Raw genomic sequence first — 20596 nt, forward strand, 5'->3', positions numbered from 1 at the left:
AGTTGAGATAAAGCTACTAACTATACTAACCAGTGTTACAGTAGAATTAAGGTTTAAAATTGAGATAAAGCTATTAACTATACTAACCAGTGTTACAGTAGAATTAAGGTTTAAAATTGAGATAAAGCTACTAACTATACTTACCAGTGTTACAGTAGAATTAAGGTTTAAAATTGAGATAAAGCTATTAACTATACTAACCAGTGTTACAGTAGAATGCGAAGTGGGGCAGGAGGGTAGTTCTTAAGGGCACTTCTCTAATCTCAATAATATTAGCAAACGATGACGTAGTCCAAATGGGTCTACTCCGGAACATTTCGTCTATTTTATCTCTAAACTCGTTTATGTAGTTTTGTTTGAATACGTTCAGTTCCAAATCCTGATAAAGGTAAAATTGCTACAAAGATTTGTTACAGATTTAAAAAAGATTTAATCTACAGCTATATTGATGATGATTTTTAACCTGATATTAATTTACATTATTGTGCACCGTGGTGCTCCCAGTGCTACAACAACAACAGTTGTTCTTGTTGCTGTTGTAGTTGTACAATGTACAATGTACATCCATGTATGTAATCAGGGTAATTTGAAGACATGATTTTTTAAATTTTAAAAGACTTACTCTACTCTTATAAGTGACTTAATCTAGAAAATGTGACATCATCTGAACCTGCCAAAGTCTAGATCCCGCAGAATTGAAAAGGGCACAAGAAACCGCAAGAAACGGTTACATCATGCTTTTCATGGTGTAACCGTTTCTGTACGGCTAGTTAAACAGGGAATTGAAACTGTGGGGCTCCGTGCAGACCAACCTACCTGTGGCTAAAGCTATAATATACAAAAACAATACATGGATAAACTTGTACCACTTACCCATGCTTTTAGTATTTCTACAATATGGTCTACGACTTTTACACAGCATAATACCCCATGATGTCGTTTATTTTTAATTCTCTTTGCTGTATTGTATATGTACTATTTGTAAAAGTTTCAAATCAAATCAAATCAAGAAGTAAGTTTGAACTTGGGAAAGTTCTTCTTGAAATATATATAATATAAGTGATTACTTTCAAAACAGATGACATGTCCGCGACCTGCAAATTTGTATATTTTATGCAAGCAAAAGTAAATGTAAATGACTATATCTAAATAAAAATCCCGCAGAATTTAAAAGCGGACCTGGTTGCATGACTGAAATTTAATTAAAGGAAGCCTGTACTTTAAATTTATCGAGCAAGTTTGGGAGCAGGAGTTAAAATTTGTAATTTAGCTTCGGTTTGATCAGCTGGTTTGATCAGCGAACTTATCACCGGCATGACCTGGGAGGTAAACGGCCACACCCATACTTAGAGTATCACCACCAATACCATTTAGCAATCATAAATTGGGATTCATTAATCATGTTCGGCTCGAAGGGAAAGAGTACTCAAGTGACCACAAGAACTAATACAATGTTCACATGATTGCCAATACATAAATTGTAAAGTCTAATTAACTTGTATGCATCAGCACGCACACGTACGATTAGACAAATATTCAAAATTCACAGGAGCATATTTCACGAATATCTAATACAGTTAAAATATCAGAGATAAAGGAAAAGTTTTAAGGGCTACAATTCCTGCTTGCATGTTCTGATTGAATCTGCTGGGAGAACATAATAATTTAATCACTTATACATAATTTCATTTCTAAACCGCATTAAAATAACTTTTCAAACCTGCATGGGAGTGGAGGGGACTTCACTGTCAGTGCACTTCCAGTGTATCACTATAGATGGTCGAGCAGCTCGCACCTTCGTCTCACCCGTTCCTTTTGATGCTGAAATAAAGCAAATAATAAAGCAAACCCTAAGTTTGAGGGTTTGTAGGGAAAAAATCAGCAAAAAACGTGAAAAAATAGTGTAAAAGGGTGATAAAAATATAAAGAAAAAATGCACAAACCTGTATCAGAATTCTGGTAAAAATAATCGAAAGGAGCGTCTCTAAGGGCGTGTGTTTGACAGTTGACTCGGATAGAGTGCTTATCTCGGGTGATATAGTGAAAGTCTATGAGTGGGGAGACAATGCCTCTGTAGTTAGGGGTTGGCAGGGCTGGTGGGTACTGGAGCTGGAAGTCTGCCAACTTGTTGAACACTATCTCCTTCCGGACTACCCCTACCACACGGACAGCTTTTGTAATTTTGTTCACTCTAAAAAGGAAGTGTTTTAAATGAGCGTTTCTGCAGAAAGCATGTATCCAAGTAATGTAAGTTAATCTAATTTTTGGGAGGAGAAAAATTTCAAAAAGAATGTTCATTGTCCAACTATATTACTGACAGTAACATAATAAACATTAAAATAGCTCACTTGAGGATGAGTTTGACAGCAGGCTGAACCTTTGTCTTAAGGGGGATACAGGAAGGGTTGGCCGGTCTGAGCTTCAGAGCAACATCTACAGTATCCTCTGTAATCTCAGAGGTGAGGAAAGTCAAAGCTTTCTCTGTGTTCACAACATTTCCAGGAAAAAGCAGGTCCAACCAAGTGCTGTTTTGTGGTACTGTTATTACTGGGGCACTCTGGGAAAAGGGAAATCAGGTGCTGTGGTACTGTTATTACTGGGGCACTCTGGGAAAAGGGAAATCAGGTGCTGTTTTGTGGTACTGTTATTACTGGGGCACTCTGGGAAAAGGGAAATCAGGTGCTGTTTTGTGGTACTGTTATTACTGGGGCACTCTGGGAAAAGGGAAATCAGGTGCTGTTTTGTGGTACTGTTATTACTGGGGCACTCTGGGAAAAGGGAAATCAGGTGCTGTTTTGTGGTACTGTTATTACTGGGGCACTCTGGGAAAAGGGAAATCAGGTGCTGTTTTGAGGTACTGTTATTACTGGGGCACTCTGGGAAAAGGGAAATCAGGTGCTGTTTTGTGGTACTGTTATTACTGGGGCACTCTGGGAAAAGGGAAATCAGGTGCTGTTTTGTGGTACTGTTATTACTGGGGCACTCTGGGAAAAGGGAAATCAGGTGCTGTTTTGTGGTACTGTTATTACTGGGGCGCTCTGGGAAAAGGGAAATCAGGTGCTGTTTTGTGGTACTGTTATTACTGGGGCACTCTGGGAAAAGGGAAATCAGGTGCTGTTTTGTGGTACTGTTATTACTGGGGCACTCTGGGAAAAGGGAAATCAGGTGCTGTTTTGTGGTACTGTTATTACTGGGGCACTCTGGGAAAAGGGAAATCAGGTGCTGTTTTGTGGTACTGTTATTACTGGGGCACTCTGGGAAAAGGGAAATCAGGTGCTGTTTTGTGGTACTGTTATTACTGGGGCACTCTGGGAAAAGGGAAATCAGGTGCTGTTTTGTGGTACTGTTATTACTGGGGCACTCTGGAAAAAGGGATGTTTTTAAACTGTTAGCACCATTTTTATTATGTTCTATTTTAAGGTTGGTATTTATTTAGGGTTGTGCTAGATCTCACATTTAATTACAGTGCACAGATGTTTCGGGAGTTTTAAATCTTGGAATGGGGTTTGTCAGATGCACAATTCCAGTATAATTTAAATAAGGAAACTGCAGTGCCGGAATTTTCATAATATCAAACAAAATAAACTTTCTGCAACACTATAATGGTTTCTTTGAAGGGCTACCATCCAACAATAACAATTAATTACAAAGATACTGTCTAGCACAGGAACACTAAACCTTGCCTGATATTGGTAGTGTCACAATCTTCCTCTTACTTTTTCGCTCTGATCTAGGGCTAAGTGGAGCATCTTTCTCCTCTAAATCAGATACCATAACCATATCTTCAAATGATTCTTCCTTAATCAAGGAGTTACTGTCATCCAAATCCATAGCAATTGGATCATCATCTGCCATGACAGTATTTGCAGCTGTTCTATAAAAGATTTATAGCCAATTTAATCAAGTTATCATCAAAATATGGGACTATGGACTTACGTTAATTAAGATGAAATCAATAGTGTAGTTTAATTGATAATTTCATATCATTAATTTTAGAAGTAAGAATTAGTAACTAATTATGTGGGGATAAAATCAAATATAGCATATTATAATAAAGTATAGAGATTAAGTTAAAATTAATATTATAGGTACCGTCAACAAACATCATTTTTCAAAACAGGAAAATATTTAATCTCACAAATCACTACTGCTAATCTCAGAAATCTTTGGATTAGTATTTATCACAGTGTCTTTCAAGCTCAAAGGGGCATATTCCTTAGAAAAACTATTCATATCAGAAGGGAAGAGTCCCCTGCCAATAACAGTGTCCATGATGTCCAGAGCATACACTGCTAGCTCAGTGGTGTCAGCAGAGATAGACTCAGTCAGCAACTCCTCAGCCCACAGCCTGATATCCATTAGTTGGGGGTATATTTCAGCTGTCATTACCGCTACTGGTGATATCTGAGCTACTATGCTGGTTGAAAACAAGATAGCCTGTTTAACATACTCGTCCAGAACATAGATGTCAGTAAAGACTCTGACAAAGTCGAGAAGAGTTTTACCCATGTTGGGGGCAGCAGGAGCGTTGCTTGCACAGTGTAGTACAACACCCAGAGTGTAGATAAGACGACCCAGAACTAATGTGTCCTCTTCTGTAAGACTTAGAGTTCTCAGTTCTTTGTCGTACTGATTCATAAGGGCATAGAAGAAATTTCCGCACACAGAGTTGAATTTATTTTCCTTTCCGATGGGAATTTTAGTGGCAGAGTTGAATCTTTTAGTTTTCTTTTTCAGTCTTTCCAAAACTTCGATTTCCCAAGGCTTCATGTTCAGTTTCTTCAACTTCTCAATTTCATCCTCTTGAGGAATGACCTCAATCCTGCTCAGTACCCTGGATGCCTCAACGATGACATTTAAAATGTCCAGCCTGTGTCCAATAGTATAGTTGTCTTCATAGAATTGATAGGACAAGTAGTCTGCAACCGTACGAGGAGCAGCTACAGTGCAATTAATCAGGATCTTCTTTCGCAACTCATTAAAGTCTTCCATGTAAAACTCACTCGACATGGAGAGAATAATCTGGGTTATTTCCAAGGCTAATTCATCTGCATTTCCTTTTGCTTCATCTAAAAGCTTGGGTAATGTCCTCAAAGTCACTGCAATCTTATCGATGTCCTTGTCTGACTCCCGAGTCTCTGTCAAGATCTCAATACACTCTTTCAAGTAAACTGGAGGTTTAACAGAAGCCAAGTTTTTGTCTGATGAAGAGAACGGTTTCAAGTCTTCATCGTCATCATCACTGTCCAGGTCAGCGAATTTATCTGGGACTTTGTTGTCGGACTCAACAATGAGTTGCACAGGGGGTTCCTTCACTACGAAGTCCTGCTCGGTGTATCCTTCTAAGAGAGATTTCAATTTCCGTGTATCGTCAGTTTCATCATAATCAAACTTAAGTGGAGCCTCTGTGTTGATCCCAAGGAACTGAGTTAATATCTCAGCTGTAACCATTCCAGCTCTTCTGAAATCAGAATGATTGGAATCTAGATGTACTGGCATGCCAGCAGCCAGTAACAACATAATCTTTTCTTTTATAGCGACCCTCTCATCATTGTCCATGTAGTAAAAGCATATTATAATTGACTCACAAATTGCTAAGTGATGCTCATAAGGTTGAAGATCAACAGAGCTTTTGTTTCCCCAAACAGTCAGCAACTCAAAGAGAGTTTTTGTGAGCAAGTACCGTCGTTCTTCTCTTGTAGTTAATGGATAAAACAGGAGATACTTAGGACGGACATCTTTAAAATATTTGATAAAAATAAGTCTGTGATAAATAAGAGTACAAAGTTTTCCAATGAGAACAATCTTTGGACCAAAGACAATATCAATGAACTGTTTCAGATCATGAAACGGTATATAATCACATGTAAAGAAAGGTAATGTCACAGCTTCAAGATGTTGAGAGGACACAAATGTCAGAACTTCACTGACTTGCTCTCCGTTTTCATGTCCTCTGTTCACAAACTCTAACAAGCACTGCACAACCACATTCTTATCTCCAAGAATTGCTAATTTGCCAACAAGTTTCCCCACGAAGTCATACTTGACAGAAGACTGATGCTGTAATCGCTCCAGTGCTCCAAGGATATTTTGCATCAAAACTACAATATAATTGCTCTTCTCAAACATGTCATGGGTGTTCAATAAGTTCATTTTATTGTCAATACATTCAGGAATATTGCAGAGATGAGTAGCCAATGACTCTATTTCAACATTAGATCTGGCAAGGGACTTTTCAACAATTAGTTGTTGCAATCTTCCAACACTAACAAATTGTTTTAGAACATCATAACATGCCTGTATGACTTTCAAATGTTTACCTTGTTTTAGAGATGATAATATTGTTAGAAAACAATCCAATACTGGGCCATATATAAAATTAGAGTAATAAAGTTTCTTTTTCTCATTCTCACTTATCTGTGAAAGCCATTTTATAGCAACATCCTCCAAAAGAATCCTCAGATATCGGGAGAACTTTATAACAAAACTTGACTGCTGATCTGTAGAGGGCACATTAAATATCAGTTCTTGCTGAATTCCAGTGGACTGACAAATAGTAAGTTTTTCTGCATCAGTAAGATTAGAAGTACTTGAAGAAACGACAAAGAATAGTGATTGAAGCTCTTCAAGGCATTGCTTTAGTTCTTCAACTGAGCTACAATGCTTCAAACTGAGCTCAAGTTCGCCCCAATCTCTACATGACATTTTCTGAAAAATTAATTACGTATCATAAAATTCATCACATATTCATCATCAAAATTGGTATTGAAATTGATGATTTAATTCGATTAGATTTGATTTATTGCGCAAGAGAAAAAAAAATGAATCACATATCACTTGAATATTTCCTTAAAAATTCACATCAGGACTCAGGAACTTAACATTTTAAACAAATTACAGCGTAAATAAAATGTTCAAATAGTTCATGATATCCTATGAGCTCAAGGTAAGCAATGTATTGACAGCCCCTTGATAATTGTCAGCCTTTCCATTGGGGGGGGGGGGGGGGGAAATTTTGTTTTACTTAATGCACAGACCTAGCACAAAATTGTAAAATGACAGATATATATTCTAAATGCTGCCATTTTGAATGACCTAAAAACTGAACCCATACCAAAATTTAACGGAGTACACAGTACTGGTGAAATTGCAAATATAAATATCTTAAAATCATTACCCAAGCATATTCTATGAATTGTAGTGTTAATTTTGTGTACTCTATGAATGAAACGGCTATCGAATACACAGACATTGAAAAAGATCTTGGAGTACATATCAATAGTAAGTTAGAATGGTCACATCACTGTGATATGATATACTCTAAGGCTAGTCAGAGGTTAGGCCTTCTAAAAAGAATATGTTACTTCACCAAGAACACTAAAAAACCTTGGGCCTTCTATCTATCTCAGGTTAGAAGTCATTTCGAACACTGCACAATGGTCTGGTGTCCTCATTCAGATACAAAAAAGAGGTATCAAGTGGATCTTTAATGATATTTACTTGAGCCTTGGGGACAAAAAAAGGTATTTCATAGAGTGTAAGGAACTAAATATCCTTCCACTCTCGGTAAGGTTTGATTACAAGGATATATTATATTTTCATAATATTTTTTATGACATATCAGTTGTGACATTTCCACCTTACTTACGACGTTTCATGGGAAGTAGGTTAAGGCGATCACATCTAGACGATCTCGGTATGATTAGTGACATTTCTCCTCAAGTTCCACAAAACCTTACGTCAAGCCAGACCAGATGTTCATGCAAAAACGGTTGCTGACACAGCATTTGGACTTATACCTAGTATGACCTCTTATATATACAATAAATTAAATCAAGTGATGCAATTGGCAGAGCACAATCGTAAATCCTGAGCAATAGATATCATCTATCCCTCGTAGCTCTTCTCCTCAGGTATCAGGTTGAAGGAGACGTTGAATATAGGGGCGGTCCATGCCTTCTTTGCCTTTCCACGTACACCTCTAACTGCTACTAGCACACTCCTCATTATATCCATGCTCAGGCGTGTCCTGATGTTACACATCACCTGGCTGTAGTCCTCCTTTGTCTTGGTGGCTATCAACACAGCAAGTCTCCTTATGAAACGCTTGGCCTCCGGTGCCATTCCTCCTGTAGTGGTAAATACAAGGGGGACGAATGACCCTTTCTCCAATTGTAGCACTCGGTTCATGTACTGGTTCTTTTTCTCATTCTCGTGCAGAGTGTAGAGCTGTGGCATGGTCTTTCCTTGATATGTAGGCGATTTAGGATTGAAAATGCGCACATCAAAGAAAGTCCTCTCAAATGTGCTCCACACTCCTCTTGCTGATATATCAAGCCTAGCCTTATCAGCATTGTTGCCCTTTTGTTGGAAGTTGGCCGATTCTATAGGTGTTAAAAGGGGCTCAATCCTCACATCCTTGGTCACCAGCCTAAGGTATTCAGCAACGGAGTCTCTCACGTTGTTATGACGGTAGTTCACATACCCCCCTCTCTTACAGTTGAGGATATGATTGTGATCATTCTTGGCTCCACAATCGCAGAATCTTGGGGTGTTAGGGATGTCCCAACCATACCGGAGATGAACAGCATCTCTGAAGTCTTGCTTGCTGTAAGCATACCCTAGCTGTTGAATGGGAAGACATGTTAGCCAAGCTCCTGACCCATGCTCTTGTACCAGCTGCAATGACTCCCTGGTATTCTCATCCACTTCACTCATTATCTCAGCAAGCTCCTTCTTCAAGCATAATTCTTTAACTAACTTGAGGCAATCTACTCTGCCCTTTATCTTAAATTTATCCAACTTCATCAGGGATGTCTCCTGGTGATAGATAAGGTCAACCAGCTCCTCTGTTATCTTGAGTGACGTCTGGTATTCCTTCTCCGCGATCTCTACTGGATTAACAATACCAAGCCCCCCTAATCTTACAGGTAGCGCAAACATTCTCCTGTGCAGATCAGACACATTCCTACCAATAATTGCAGGGATGAACTTTTCTCTTATACACTTCTCCAATGGGATGAAGAGGTCTTTAGTGTCTTGGATGGTACGCATCACAAAGGTCCACCGATGACATAGGGCTTTGGTATACCCTGATAGGGCTGCCTGAGGTTCATCGAGGGCAATATCTGACAACTCTTCTACATCCTTCACCCATTTCTCTACTTTCTTTTTTACATATGTCTCTCTAGCCTCCTCTCCACCTATCACTGCTCCCAGATGACGCTCCCCATCACATGTGATCTCTATACCAGTCTCTCCAAATAAAAACGTGGCTGCTGGTAGTAGCGATTTTTCTTTTAGGATAAGAATAGTCTTCACTGCTTTAGGGAAGTAGCCTAACTTAGGACCGTTCACACTGAGTAAATCCCACCACAGCCGGAGTTTCTTCAGGGTACCTGCTGCTGCAGAGTCATCTGCATACCACGCTTGCATCAATTCTCCTAATTTTTTCACGCTGGCCAGGATGTTGATAAGAGGACGAATACCGATAGCATACTCTGCCATTGCTGCCACATCCCCTTGCGTTGCCCCTTCATCAGAGTAAATTATCTCACACGAATATGTGTCGTTGACAATGAGTTTGGCTGATTTCTGATAGGTGTTTTTCAGGTATTGGTGAAACGGAGGACATAGCTGCCTGATGTTGTGAATAGCTGCTTTGCGATTAAGCCTGTTAAACGCATTATCAGCATCAACAAGAAGCACTGCCTCTGTCTTAGGATCTTCCCATGTCCTCTTAACTGCTCTGATGGATGCCTCAATGCCTGACTCTAGCCCAGCACATGACTGAAGAGGTCCTGCAGCCTCTTGTATATCATCCTTAATTACCCCAATAACCACCTTGCCAACAATACGCCGAAGAACCTCTCCTACCCCCACCGGCCGTACACCAGGATTACCTCTCTTATCGTCACCCTTATTCAGTGGTACCAGTCTACAGGCCACAAACTCATTCAGACTCTCTGGGTTAACATCCTCTACACACAAACGCTTTGCAAATTCAGCTATTGCACCGCAGAGTTGAAAAGGAAGTTTCCCATACGCTTTAGAGCACAAGATGTGCTTCCACCCATCTGCATCCAAATGGGTTGGGCCACCTGAGCCCTTAACATGAAGTGCCGCTTTCTCAACTAGCTCTGCCGATATTTCAGCAAATACCACCGACTGTGCCTGAGGCGCTGTTATAGGTAGAAGGATATCAGCTGGAGGTGTCTCAGCTTTAGGATGTTTCTCTTGTAATAGACTCTTTATCTTTCTATTTAATGTGTGTACCCCAACAACTGAGTCTTCGTTGTTGATGAGCTTCATGGCCTGACATACTTTACCCACCATCATTAACCTACTAAAGCCTTTCATTTTCGATGGATCTTCAGACTTTTTCCTTCGTTTTAGCTTCTCCTGGATGACACGAGCTTCATCCATGAGGGAATTGAGGTCGCCATCCTTCCACTTTTCTAGTCTATCTACCAGGTACTTGGCATTGTCTCTAGCTTTTGACTTAGATGAAGGCTTCTGTAACATAATAGGGATAAATATATGGACTAGCTGCAATGAAAGACTCTCCCAAGCCGTTTTATTCACAAAAAGGTACAAAAGTCGTGTCAACTCTTTGATAAACTTCTCCCCACTCTTACCCCTTGGCACCATAAACAAATTCCTACACCACGTAATAATTTCATCATATATCCCCGTAAGTTCTGACCGTATACACCCTTCCCCAACCATGGTACCCCACGTCAAATTATTTGATCTATTCAACTGGCAGCAGTCACAATACCATTCATCATCTTCACTGGTTTTATGATCCTCATACTCTTCATCACTCATACACAAGCAGGCCTTATGAATCCAAACCTTGCACTCCTCACACTGCAAAGCATCTACATGCCATTCAACTCTGGTTTTACATATAGGACATATGTCATCTATCTTCTCCTTCTCATTTGGTCTACATTTTTTCTTCTTATCGACTCTTGTTTTATGATTGATGTTTACTTCTAGGACTTGAGGTCTATTTAACAAGGGTTTCTCTGTTCTGATGTGGCGCCGAAAGTCATATCTCGAAGAAGATGATGGAGGTTTGATAGAATTGGTTGAGTTTAATACTTTCTGATTATTAGGATTTGGGGAGGCCATATTGGGCGACATAGGTTCATTGGACATAGGTTCGTTAGTACTTTCTTCTTCAGCTTGTTCATTGGTCTCTACATGTTCTGTACTGGCTGGGGCACTCAATAAATGTAATAGATTTGTAGTGTTGTAATTAGTTTAAAAATGTGTTCATGCACATCGAAGTCTTACTTTTACAGAGCACACATTCTGTGGAATAAACTCCCTTATGAATTAAGGGAAATCTCAAGCATACAAGGTAAATTACTTCGTTGTATATTACATTTTGACCAGACGTGGTTTATAGTCGTAAATAATTCAGCCGGGATTTCCATGTCGCCTAGCAGGATGATGGGCATAATTACTTAGTGCTTCTTTGTGCTCACAATTGAATAATAATTATTTGCAAGACGAATGAATACTAAGCAGCAGTCAGGTTAGGAGATAGAGGTATAAATGCTGAAAACTTCCTTCCCTGACCTAACCTCTAAGAATGATTGAATCCAGTATAGTATGACTCGTGAGATCAAGCTATTACATCTTGTAACACATTAGAACCTTGTCATACGTTGTATGACCCGCCGCGCACGAAGTGCGCGGCTCCCCCGTATCGTCACCTAGTGAAACGACCGTGGGTGTCACAACGTGATACAATTAGAACCACCATTTTATAAATCTAGATTTTTGGAAAAATATTACATATTAGTGTCGTGTTACACCTTTCGCTCATTCTATTAGTTGAATAAATGACAGAGGTGGGATTACCAATGATCATGTTCTATTTTCATAATCCTGGAGTCAATCATTCACGATTTCATGAACTGCATGCAAATTATTCCATAATCAGGAATATTTATCAGTCGAAAAAATGAAACAACTCTACTAACGTAAAATGCCTTAATACTAAATGCAATTTCAAGCTTAGCTTGTAGTTCAATTTTTGACATCGCCATTGATTCATGATGAATGTTGATGTGTCAATTAAACATTGAACATTTAATTGACGATATTAACCCAATTTTTGCTTCTGAATCATAAATGCGCGCGGTGCGAGAAGCGACGACGTCTTCCAATTGGACACAAATTGTGATTGTGTTTATGTTTTAATACCATGGTATTCTGTATGATATTAATTTTTCGTTAAATTAAACGAAATAATACACAAATCAGCCGTTTTTTGAAAAATTAAAACATTCCAGCGCGATGCACTGTTGGGCCTTGTAGCGCGATGCACTACTGGGCCGCGCCACGCATCTTCTGGCAACCAGATCGGCGAGATGCGAAGGATTGACAATGTGAATCAATGTTGGGCCGCGCATCAAAAATGTTTATTGCGTTGCAACTTCATTGACAATATCAATTAGTTGTTTGTAGGTTTATAACCTATATTGTCTATTGTTAATGGACTGACTCGGCGCGCGCTACTCCGTATCACGTACTTGCCTTGGGCCAACATTTCAAGAAGAAAGCGGCGCGCGCTACTTTTAAGAAATTTAGACTAGTAACATCCGTCAATAACCTACCAAGACGCGCGCTCACAGGGGGGGGGGGGGGCTAAAACCAGGTTTGGTTTTCGATCGTCGCCAAAAGCGATTAACTTCGTAACACAGAATTGCTTTCGTCCAATGAAATTGCTGCATTATGTAAGTGGTAAGCCAAGCTTTGTAGCGCGATGCGTTACTGTGCCGCGCCGCGCACTTAATAAGGCTTCTCACAGATCGGCGAGATGCACTACTGTGCCGCGCCGAGCTGAATTAACATCGTCAATTGAAGCCAAGCTCTGCATACGAACATATGTAATTTAATTAGGGCATAATGACGATTTGCAATTTACGATGTCAATCCTTTGCAGCTCGACGTGGCACATGGTCATGCATCTCGTTTGACCATTGTTAATGATCTGGCCCGGCACGTGCTACTTCGTAGCACTTGCCATCGAGAAGAAAGCGGCGCGCGCTACTTCGAAGATATTTAGAAGAGTAACATCCGTCAATGTCAAGCATTTCGTCGATCTCAGATCTACCGAGAGAAGCATTATATTTATTGGATTCGCGGCGTGGCCTATTATAGTACTAGTAATGTGCATCCGGCATCACACTACTTAACTACTATACAATGTATAAACAACATTAGACAAAAATGAAAAAGAAGACATGTTTTGATTCGGAGGACGTCGTCGCTTCGCGCATTGAATTACAAATTACACGTTGTATATCTCGTTTAGACTGTGATAAGAGGTATACACTATACAACGTGTATCAGTTCGCAGACAATGGACAAGATTGCAGCAGAGCTACGTAAAGAGCTGGAATGGCTTGGCATCGTCAATCAAGTTTGAAGTTGAGCTTAGAAAATTGAAGATCTGTGATCTGGCCAGTTTATTACCACTTGGACAGCTCCATAAGTATAACATGAGCCTCTCGCTTTACCATATCTTCGGTTGGTTTATGTTTTATTAACACAAAACACACAAGTATTGCATATTGGTAAGTTAAATGTTTAGGATTCAAAAAGTTTTATCCCGAAAACACGAATATTTGTCATTTCTATTCGTTTTACGGTATTGCCATTGGAAATTTTAAGATATTGGAGGAGACAATTTGAGACCAAAAATAGAAACGGTTTTTGTCGAAACAAAATTCAAATTTAAAATACATGGCATAGTAATAAGAACATCAGCAGAAGTTGGTATATTCTATTGCATATACAATGTATTTAATGCTTCGGTAAAAATCTTGTACGTAATACCAAACAGGCCCACGTATGAATTGTGAATATCAGGCTGGTTGTGGATGAAAAGCATCGTCTGTAAATCAATAGAAAGGTATATAAAATTTGAAGTTGATCTTATGCAATTTCATACCAAAAGATGTACTTTGTACTTGGAATTTTCAATATTTCCATTTTGTAAGTTCAAAGTTCAGCATAATGTATATTCAATATTAAGTAAAATCAAATAATTTGCTTCAGTGTTCAGTTCAAAATACCCAAAATTCATCACCTAAGAGCGAATACCATCGCTACAACGCATCAAAATCCGCATGCGTTCAGACCATAATTTTTCGCTCCAGTGCAGTAAACAGTAAAATATAATATGGAATTGAAAGCTTTTACCAAGAAAATGTTTATAGTTCTTTCCAAACTAAACGGCTTTTTAGCTAGCAATCGTATCATCTCCCCATTAAATATTTACTATGTGCTATGGTCAAATGAAAAATCCTCTGTTCACAATATTATGTTCACTCAAAATGTAATCAAAATCACGAAGCGACAAACACAACTAGAAAGAAGTATATTACTCAATTATTTCTGACATAAATCGCAATTCTAGGCAGAACTTTCTATCCAAAAATCATCGGATAAATCGGTGTATGAGTGCGACTTCAACTTATCTTCCATCACTAAAAACTTATGAATAAATACTGTTACCTCGACCACTTTAAAATAAAATATCAAAACAACTGTTAGCCGCACTGATATTACCTCCGTTGTCGTTTCTCTTTTTTCTTTTTGTCCTTATTACTTGCTCTACCCGGGCTGGCACTTCGTTTTCTCTGACGTCGTTTCTCTTTCTCCTTCTTTTCTCTTCTCTCTTCCCGCTCTAACTCTGCCTTAAGTAACTCTAACTTCCGAATATCTTCCTCAAGATCGCTATCATGAACTTTATCTTTCTTCTTCTTCTTCTTGTTTTTCTTTTTCTTATCTTTCTTCGCTTTGCTGCTATGAGATAGTGATCTACTCCGACTCCCCTTCTCGGAACCTAAACTTTCTAATCGAACAAGTCCGGGTTTCTCCTGCTCGGACTCTAACTCTCCTTCCTCCTTGCTCTCCTCAATAGATGTGGCTGCAGCAGTTGGTGACGCCAGTTTCTCCTCCAACAGACTATCTATAGGAGAGCCGGAGGGTGACCTTATTTCTGCCAACTTGGCTTCAATTTCCTTTTGAGACTCCCCGTCTTCCTGAGACGTCTCCATTCTCTCCGGCGTTTTTATTGTTTTGTTCTCCTCACCAGGTTCACTCTCCAAAGTCTTGTCCAGCTCCGGAGTTGCAGCCCTGTTAACCTCAGGCGTCGCAGCCTTGTTTAGCACGGATGTTGCAGCCTTGGTAACAACTTCCTCAGCATCCTGACTAGCCCATTCTAACAAGTCGTCGTCAACTTCAGCGTGTTTCGGAGTTTTCACTGGAGTAGGCGGCAGATTCTCCTCCTCATGAGCAGGACTCTCCTCCTTTGTTGGCTCTATAGGGTCGTCGTCCTTCTTTCTCTTCAGATAGGTCTGGAGATTAATAGCCTTCTTCTCCAACTTCATAGGTGACTCCGCTAGAGTAGCTTCAGATTGAGAGCTCTCCTCAGGTTCCTCAACTGCACGACTGTAAGGGAGGGGTTCCTCAGCAACAGGACTAGTTACCTGCGGCGTCTCCTGGGGTATGTCTTTAGGGATGGATAGTGTAACTGGCGGTGACATGCCTGGGTAATAGTAATCCTCACCCTCCTCATTGTTCTCCGGCATAGGTAGCGCATAGTCCTTGGAGTTGAGAAGGTGGACTATACTGTCGTCGTCCCGTTTTACGCTAAGACTTTCCTGACTGACTGATCGCGGTATTGCTATGTCGTTAAGTTTGTCGAGTTTAGCGCTGACTTGCTCCTCTTGTTTCGTGATGTAGGCGTTCTCTTGCCCGTTACTCAAAAACTGCCCCAAGGGCGTATCTTTTGATGGGTTGTCACGAGTAGTCTCCTTCATCGATACCAGCAGCTTCTCCAGGATTGTCCCCGCACCTTCTGATTCTGAAATTTATGGTCAAGAATTTTTTTGTCTAGCGTACAATACATTTTGGTCTGCGTATTTCCATCTAGTTTTTTTGTGTGATATTTATCGAAAAATATGGAAAACAACAAAAAGTCCTGATTCAATATCATAAGTTAAACTGATTTGAATAATTGTAACAATAACATGTAGCAATATATCACATTTGCATAGAAATAATAATAATAACAGATCGTTACAAAATTATTCTCAAAACTATGAAATAGTTCACACGAAAGTCAATAAACACCCCTTAAGGCTATACTTAGAAATTTCAGCATTTTCAAGACCAGACTTACATATGTATAGCTTATTCAACTCTCAAACCATGATATCTTTATATATAAGATGATCAAAATATGCCACAAAAAGGATCAAAGACGAATTCGTAAAGAAATTCGTTGGGCTGGATCTAATCAAACACTGTCATTGCATATAAATCTCAACAGAGCATATACTATGCTAATAATAGCTAGTGTCCGAAAGGAGGCCTATTGTTTCCGCGGGGTCTAAATGTCATTCTAAAAGGACCTCTCTGTCCCATGGGGCGGGGACCAGGTGGACCGTTGAAACGAGGACGTGCCGGACCATTACCTCTAGGAGCAGGACCTCGCATACCGCCAAATTGTGGGGGCGGAGGACGTCCGAATTGTGCGCGCGGGGCCCCTCCCCGATAGGTCCCGGGACGTGGCCCCGAGTTGGCATGGTCAGAGCTAAAGCGTGGTCCTGAGTTGGCATGGTCAGAGCTAAAAGCCATGTTCTCAAAGCGTGCCATGTTCTCTAGTGCTGCAAAATTCGGACGATGCTGTACAGGGCCCCTCATTTCTTCTAGGGAAGGGCGGATTGAAGAACTGTTTCTGTCAGAATCGGGACCAGGGAAATTTTGTGGGTCTCCAGGAGGCCGAGGACGGACAGGTCTTTCACCGTTTTCTTCATCCAAAAATAAAGGTTTTGGATCGCTTAGAGAATACTGATTTTGGTTGTTGAACCTCGGAATCCCAGGAGAAGATGGTTGGGCATGTCGAGGTGGAACTGATCGCATAGAGTTGACATATCTAGGCTCTCCAGATCTTGGGTCGATTGGAGAGTACTGGTTTTGATTATTAAACATGGGGATCCCTGGAGAGGATGGTTGGGTATGTTGTGGCGAAGCTGATCGCATAGAGTTGACAAATGTCGGCTCTCCAGGACTTGGATCACTAGGAGAGTACTGGTTTTGATTATTAAACCTTGGAATCCCCGGAGAAGATGGTTGAGGACGTCGTGGAGAAGTTGCCCGCATCTGATTGACAAATGTGGGCTCTCCAGGCCTTGCTTTAGAAGGTGAAGGAACAGTTCTGGAGATCGGCACACTGCTATTAAAAGGAGGTAGACTCCCCGCATGAATTCGAGCGTTACTGGCAGACTCCATCGACGAAGGGCTGGAGCTGATCCCTCCAGTCAGATAAATGTTATTCTTAGGAGAGCTGGATTTACGGAATGGAGGTAGACCTCCAGGGTACATTTCATTCCTCTTACTCCTGTTCGGTTCAGAGTCCGACTCGTTATCGGAGTCCATCATGTTTCGAGCTAATGTTCTAGGACTAGGAGGAGAGGGAGATCTCCTGAACCTGAACAGCGGAGTAGGTTCGGAAACAGGGACCGGCTGTGCAGGTCCTAAAGTAGGTGCACCGAACCTGGGACCTGGCAGAGGCATCGGACCGGGCAGGACAGGCATCTGTGGAGAAGGCAAAGGAATCTGGTTCAAGTTGGGCATGTTAGAAGGAGGGAGCATATTGGCCATGTTCGGAAGAGGAATATGGTGAGGAGGAGGAGGTAAAGAGAAGGGAGGAGCCATGCCTTGGAACTGTCCAGGAGGAGCAGGACGTGGCGGCATCCAGCCAGGTACTCCGTGGGGAGCAAGTGGTGTCATGCCAGGCATTGGGAAAGGAACAGACCCGTCAGGAGCTGAATCTGGAACGGTGGGAACAGGCAAAATGGGGATGGGCGGGAAAACATCCATCATCTCCTCGTCTGAGTTACTCTCGATCTCGGTTGGAATTTTGATGTTGGGATTCATAGAGAAAACGGCCATGCTAGGTGGTATACTGAGGGACATCAGCGGAGCATGTTGTTTTCTTTTAGCTTGGCGTTCTTCTTCCTCCTTCGCATCTGATGGATAGAGATTTAGATTGGAGGTGTACTTTGAGAGTTGGGGAAATAATTTGTAGTCGAGACTCGACTTAAGTTGACTGGATGACATTTGTCAATCTTTAATTATAGGAATTCACTTTCAGATCACCGTCAAGCAGTGGATAAAATGACAACAATCATTTCAAAATTTTACCGTCTTCAATTTCCACAAAGAATCGTAAAAATCAGTTATTTTTAACTGTTATCAAATGTTGTGTTGATAATATTGCATGTGCATTGTGCGTTAATCAAAAATTTCTTTTGAACACGAATTATAATATTTTAATGTCACAACGGGCCTTATCATTGGGATCATATTTTCATAGTACCAGCACAATCGATAAATTGAAAATATATTTTGCACTGTCGTTGCGACCTATATAATGTAATCTAAAGACTTTCTGAATCCATGGTACGTACCTTAATTATTATCCTAATTTTCGCAATAATGCATAAAATAATTACTCGTCCATCAGTCTTATCAGTCAAGTTATGATTTCATTGTCACAATTTCAGTTATTTACAAGTACAAGCTATATTTGCAAGACTGCCCTTTCATCTCGTGGATAAAATAATAGCAAACAAATTAATATATTTTATTCGGAATAAATCTGTCGCAAACATTATATGTTTTGCTGATTACAATGCAATACAAAACAGTACAGTACATGTCGTACAATACAATACAATACAAAATTGTGTAATGAATTGTAAATTGCAATACATAGGAATAATTTTAAAAACTCGAGGAATTGGCAGCTTCCGGACAAGTAGTCGATACTTGGATCAGCTTCAGTATTGATATTGTTTCTCTATACGATTCTCTGCAACATAGCTTGGTGATGTCAGCCTTAGATGATGCTATGGAGTCGTGTAGACCAGATTGGTCTGAGGAGTTCAGGACTTGGCTGAAGGGACTGATACAGCTTAGTTTTGATTCGGCAGTCTTGAAGAATGCAGACAACTGGTATGAGGTCGTTAACGGTGTACCCACTGGAGGTATCAATTCAGTGGATTGCGGTAACATTGCTTTGTTCTTTGTCCTAAAGAGTCTGGTTTACGACCCGGTTGTTAGACCAGAGGAGCTCAAGAACCTTGATCGGTTTGTGGATGATATTTCGGGCCAAGGTATGTGGAGAGGTTCTATGATTGGTTTTGAAGAATGGGTAGGGTCATTACGCAGTAAGATGGTTGATAACTATGGCTTAGATATTACATACGAAGTGAAACCAATCACGGAGTTCACTCAGTTCCTGGACATTCAGTACAAGTTTGTTGGAGGGAGACTCACAACAGATCTGTTTAGGAAACCTACTGACGCCAACAGGTATCTAGAATTCTCAAGTTTCCATCCACGACATACCTTCCGGAGTATAGTCTTCTCACAGGCACTTCGATACAGAAGGATAATCAATGATGACGTCTTGCTGGATGAGAGATTGGCAGAGCTTCAGTTGTTTTTTGAACGGTCTTCATATCCTACTGATATGGTGAGAGAGGTCATCAGTGATGTCAGATCGATACCAAGAACTTTACAGTACAAGGCAAAGGATCAGGGTCCCCCTTCTTTCACACCATGGATTGTTACATTCGGTGCGGGCTATGAGGAAACCAAGGAAAAGGCTAAAGAGGCCAGTAACATCATCTCAAATAGCCGTACATGGAGCAGTGAGAACCCTGAGAGGATCCCTAAACTCCAAGTGGTGACCAGGCGAGCCCCTAACTTAAAGGACACTTTATTCAAGAGAAAGAAGCTTGCCTTAGGTTCAGAGTCAAGAACAACTGACCCATGCACCAAACCTGGTGAGAAGAAGAAAGGCAGACCCTGCCAAACTTGTCACCTTGTTAGTGGCAATTCCATGGTCTCCAATAATGGACACTCAGTCAGAACTCAAGGTGGTAACTGTAAGACACGCAACATTGTGTACGGCGCGACATGCAAACTTTGTACTGTTAATAACGTATACGTGGGAAAAACAGTCACCAGCCTCAGCCAACGTGTGAATGGTCATCGCAGTAAATATTATGAGATTTTAGAGGCGAGTAGTAAGGGGAATGTTGAGAGCCACAGAGATTTTGATGACGAGAATGTTTTAGGGGCACATCTTTTTTCAGTTCATAATTTGAGGGAGAGATCTGTTTTCAATGAAAGTTTCCATTTTGATATTTTGTGTTCTACATCCCCAGATAATATTAGAAAGTCAGAACAGTTTTATATTAACAAATTGAAGACACTTTATCCGTTTGGCCTGAACAATGTGAATTCCGTTTCTGGAAGTTAATTTTTCATGGTGTCCCGAATTTTATTTTTAAATCGTCCATTTTTTGTTTATATATGCAGTCTATCAATTTTTGAATTGCGTCTTTTTGATTTAATGAACTACTGCAGACTCCACATTATTATAGTATATGCGATTAATTTTGTTCCGATTTTAAACTATTCCATTTTTACGAGATGATAAATTAATTTTTTGAGACTTTACTACATTTTTGATGAGAATTTTTGACAT

The 20596-nt window shown here is 40.3% G+C and overlaps 2 protein-coding genes across 8 annotated transcripts in view; both read right to left on the reverse strand.

The window, feature by feature from the left end:
- The window catches only part of LOC134813307 (eukaryotic peptide chain release factor GTP-binding subunit ERF3A-like), a 90534-nt gene that overhangs the window by 7385 nt on the left and 62553 nt on the right, over window positions 1-20596 (reverse strand). Inside the window, exon 1 of one of the 4 annotated variants that reach the window (XM_063821002.1) lies at window positions 11234-11251. The exons of 1 other annotated variant lie outside the window; for it this stretch is intronic. Coding sequence is in view for 2 of the 3 variants with exons in the window: in XM_063820999.1 (XP_063677069.1) it covers window positions 4135-6705 (2571 nt within the window). In the remaining variant the exon portion in view is untranslated. Of the gene's footprint in view, window positions 1-4016; window positions 6709-10738; window positions 10846-11233; window positions 11252-20596 lie in introns of those variants that run through there. 2 more of the 4 variants (XM_063821000.1, XM_063820999.1) reach the window with 2 other exon arrangements.
- LOC134813306 (SR-related and CTD-associated factor 4-like) overlaps window positions 13947-20596 on the reverse strand; it is a 118360-nt gene continuing 111710 nt past the window's right edge. For 2 of the 4 annotated variants that reach the window (XM_063820997.1, XM_063820996.1), the window contains one exon: window positions 13947-15895. In XM_063820997.1, coding sequence (XP_063677067.1) covers window positions 14592-15895 — 1304 coding nt within the window. In that variant the 3' untranslated portion in view covers window positions 13947-14591. Of the gene's footprint in view, window positions 18066-20596 lie in introns of all 4 variants that reach the window. The other 2 variants (XM_063820995.1, XM_063820994.1) reach the window with 2 other exon arrangements.

Source organism: Bolinopsis microptera, chromosome 3, assembly GCF_026151205.1.
Source record: "Bolinopsis microptera isolate Bmic1 chromosome 3, MBARI_Bmic_1.0, whole genome shotgun sequence".
Taxonomy (NCBI): Eukaryota; Metazoa; Ctenophora; class Tentaculata; order Lobata; family Bolinopsidae; genus Bolinopsis; species Bolinopsis microptera.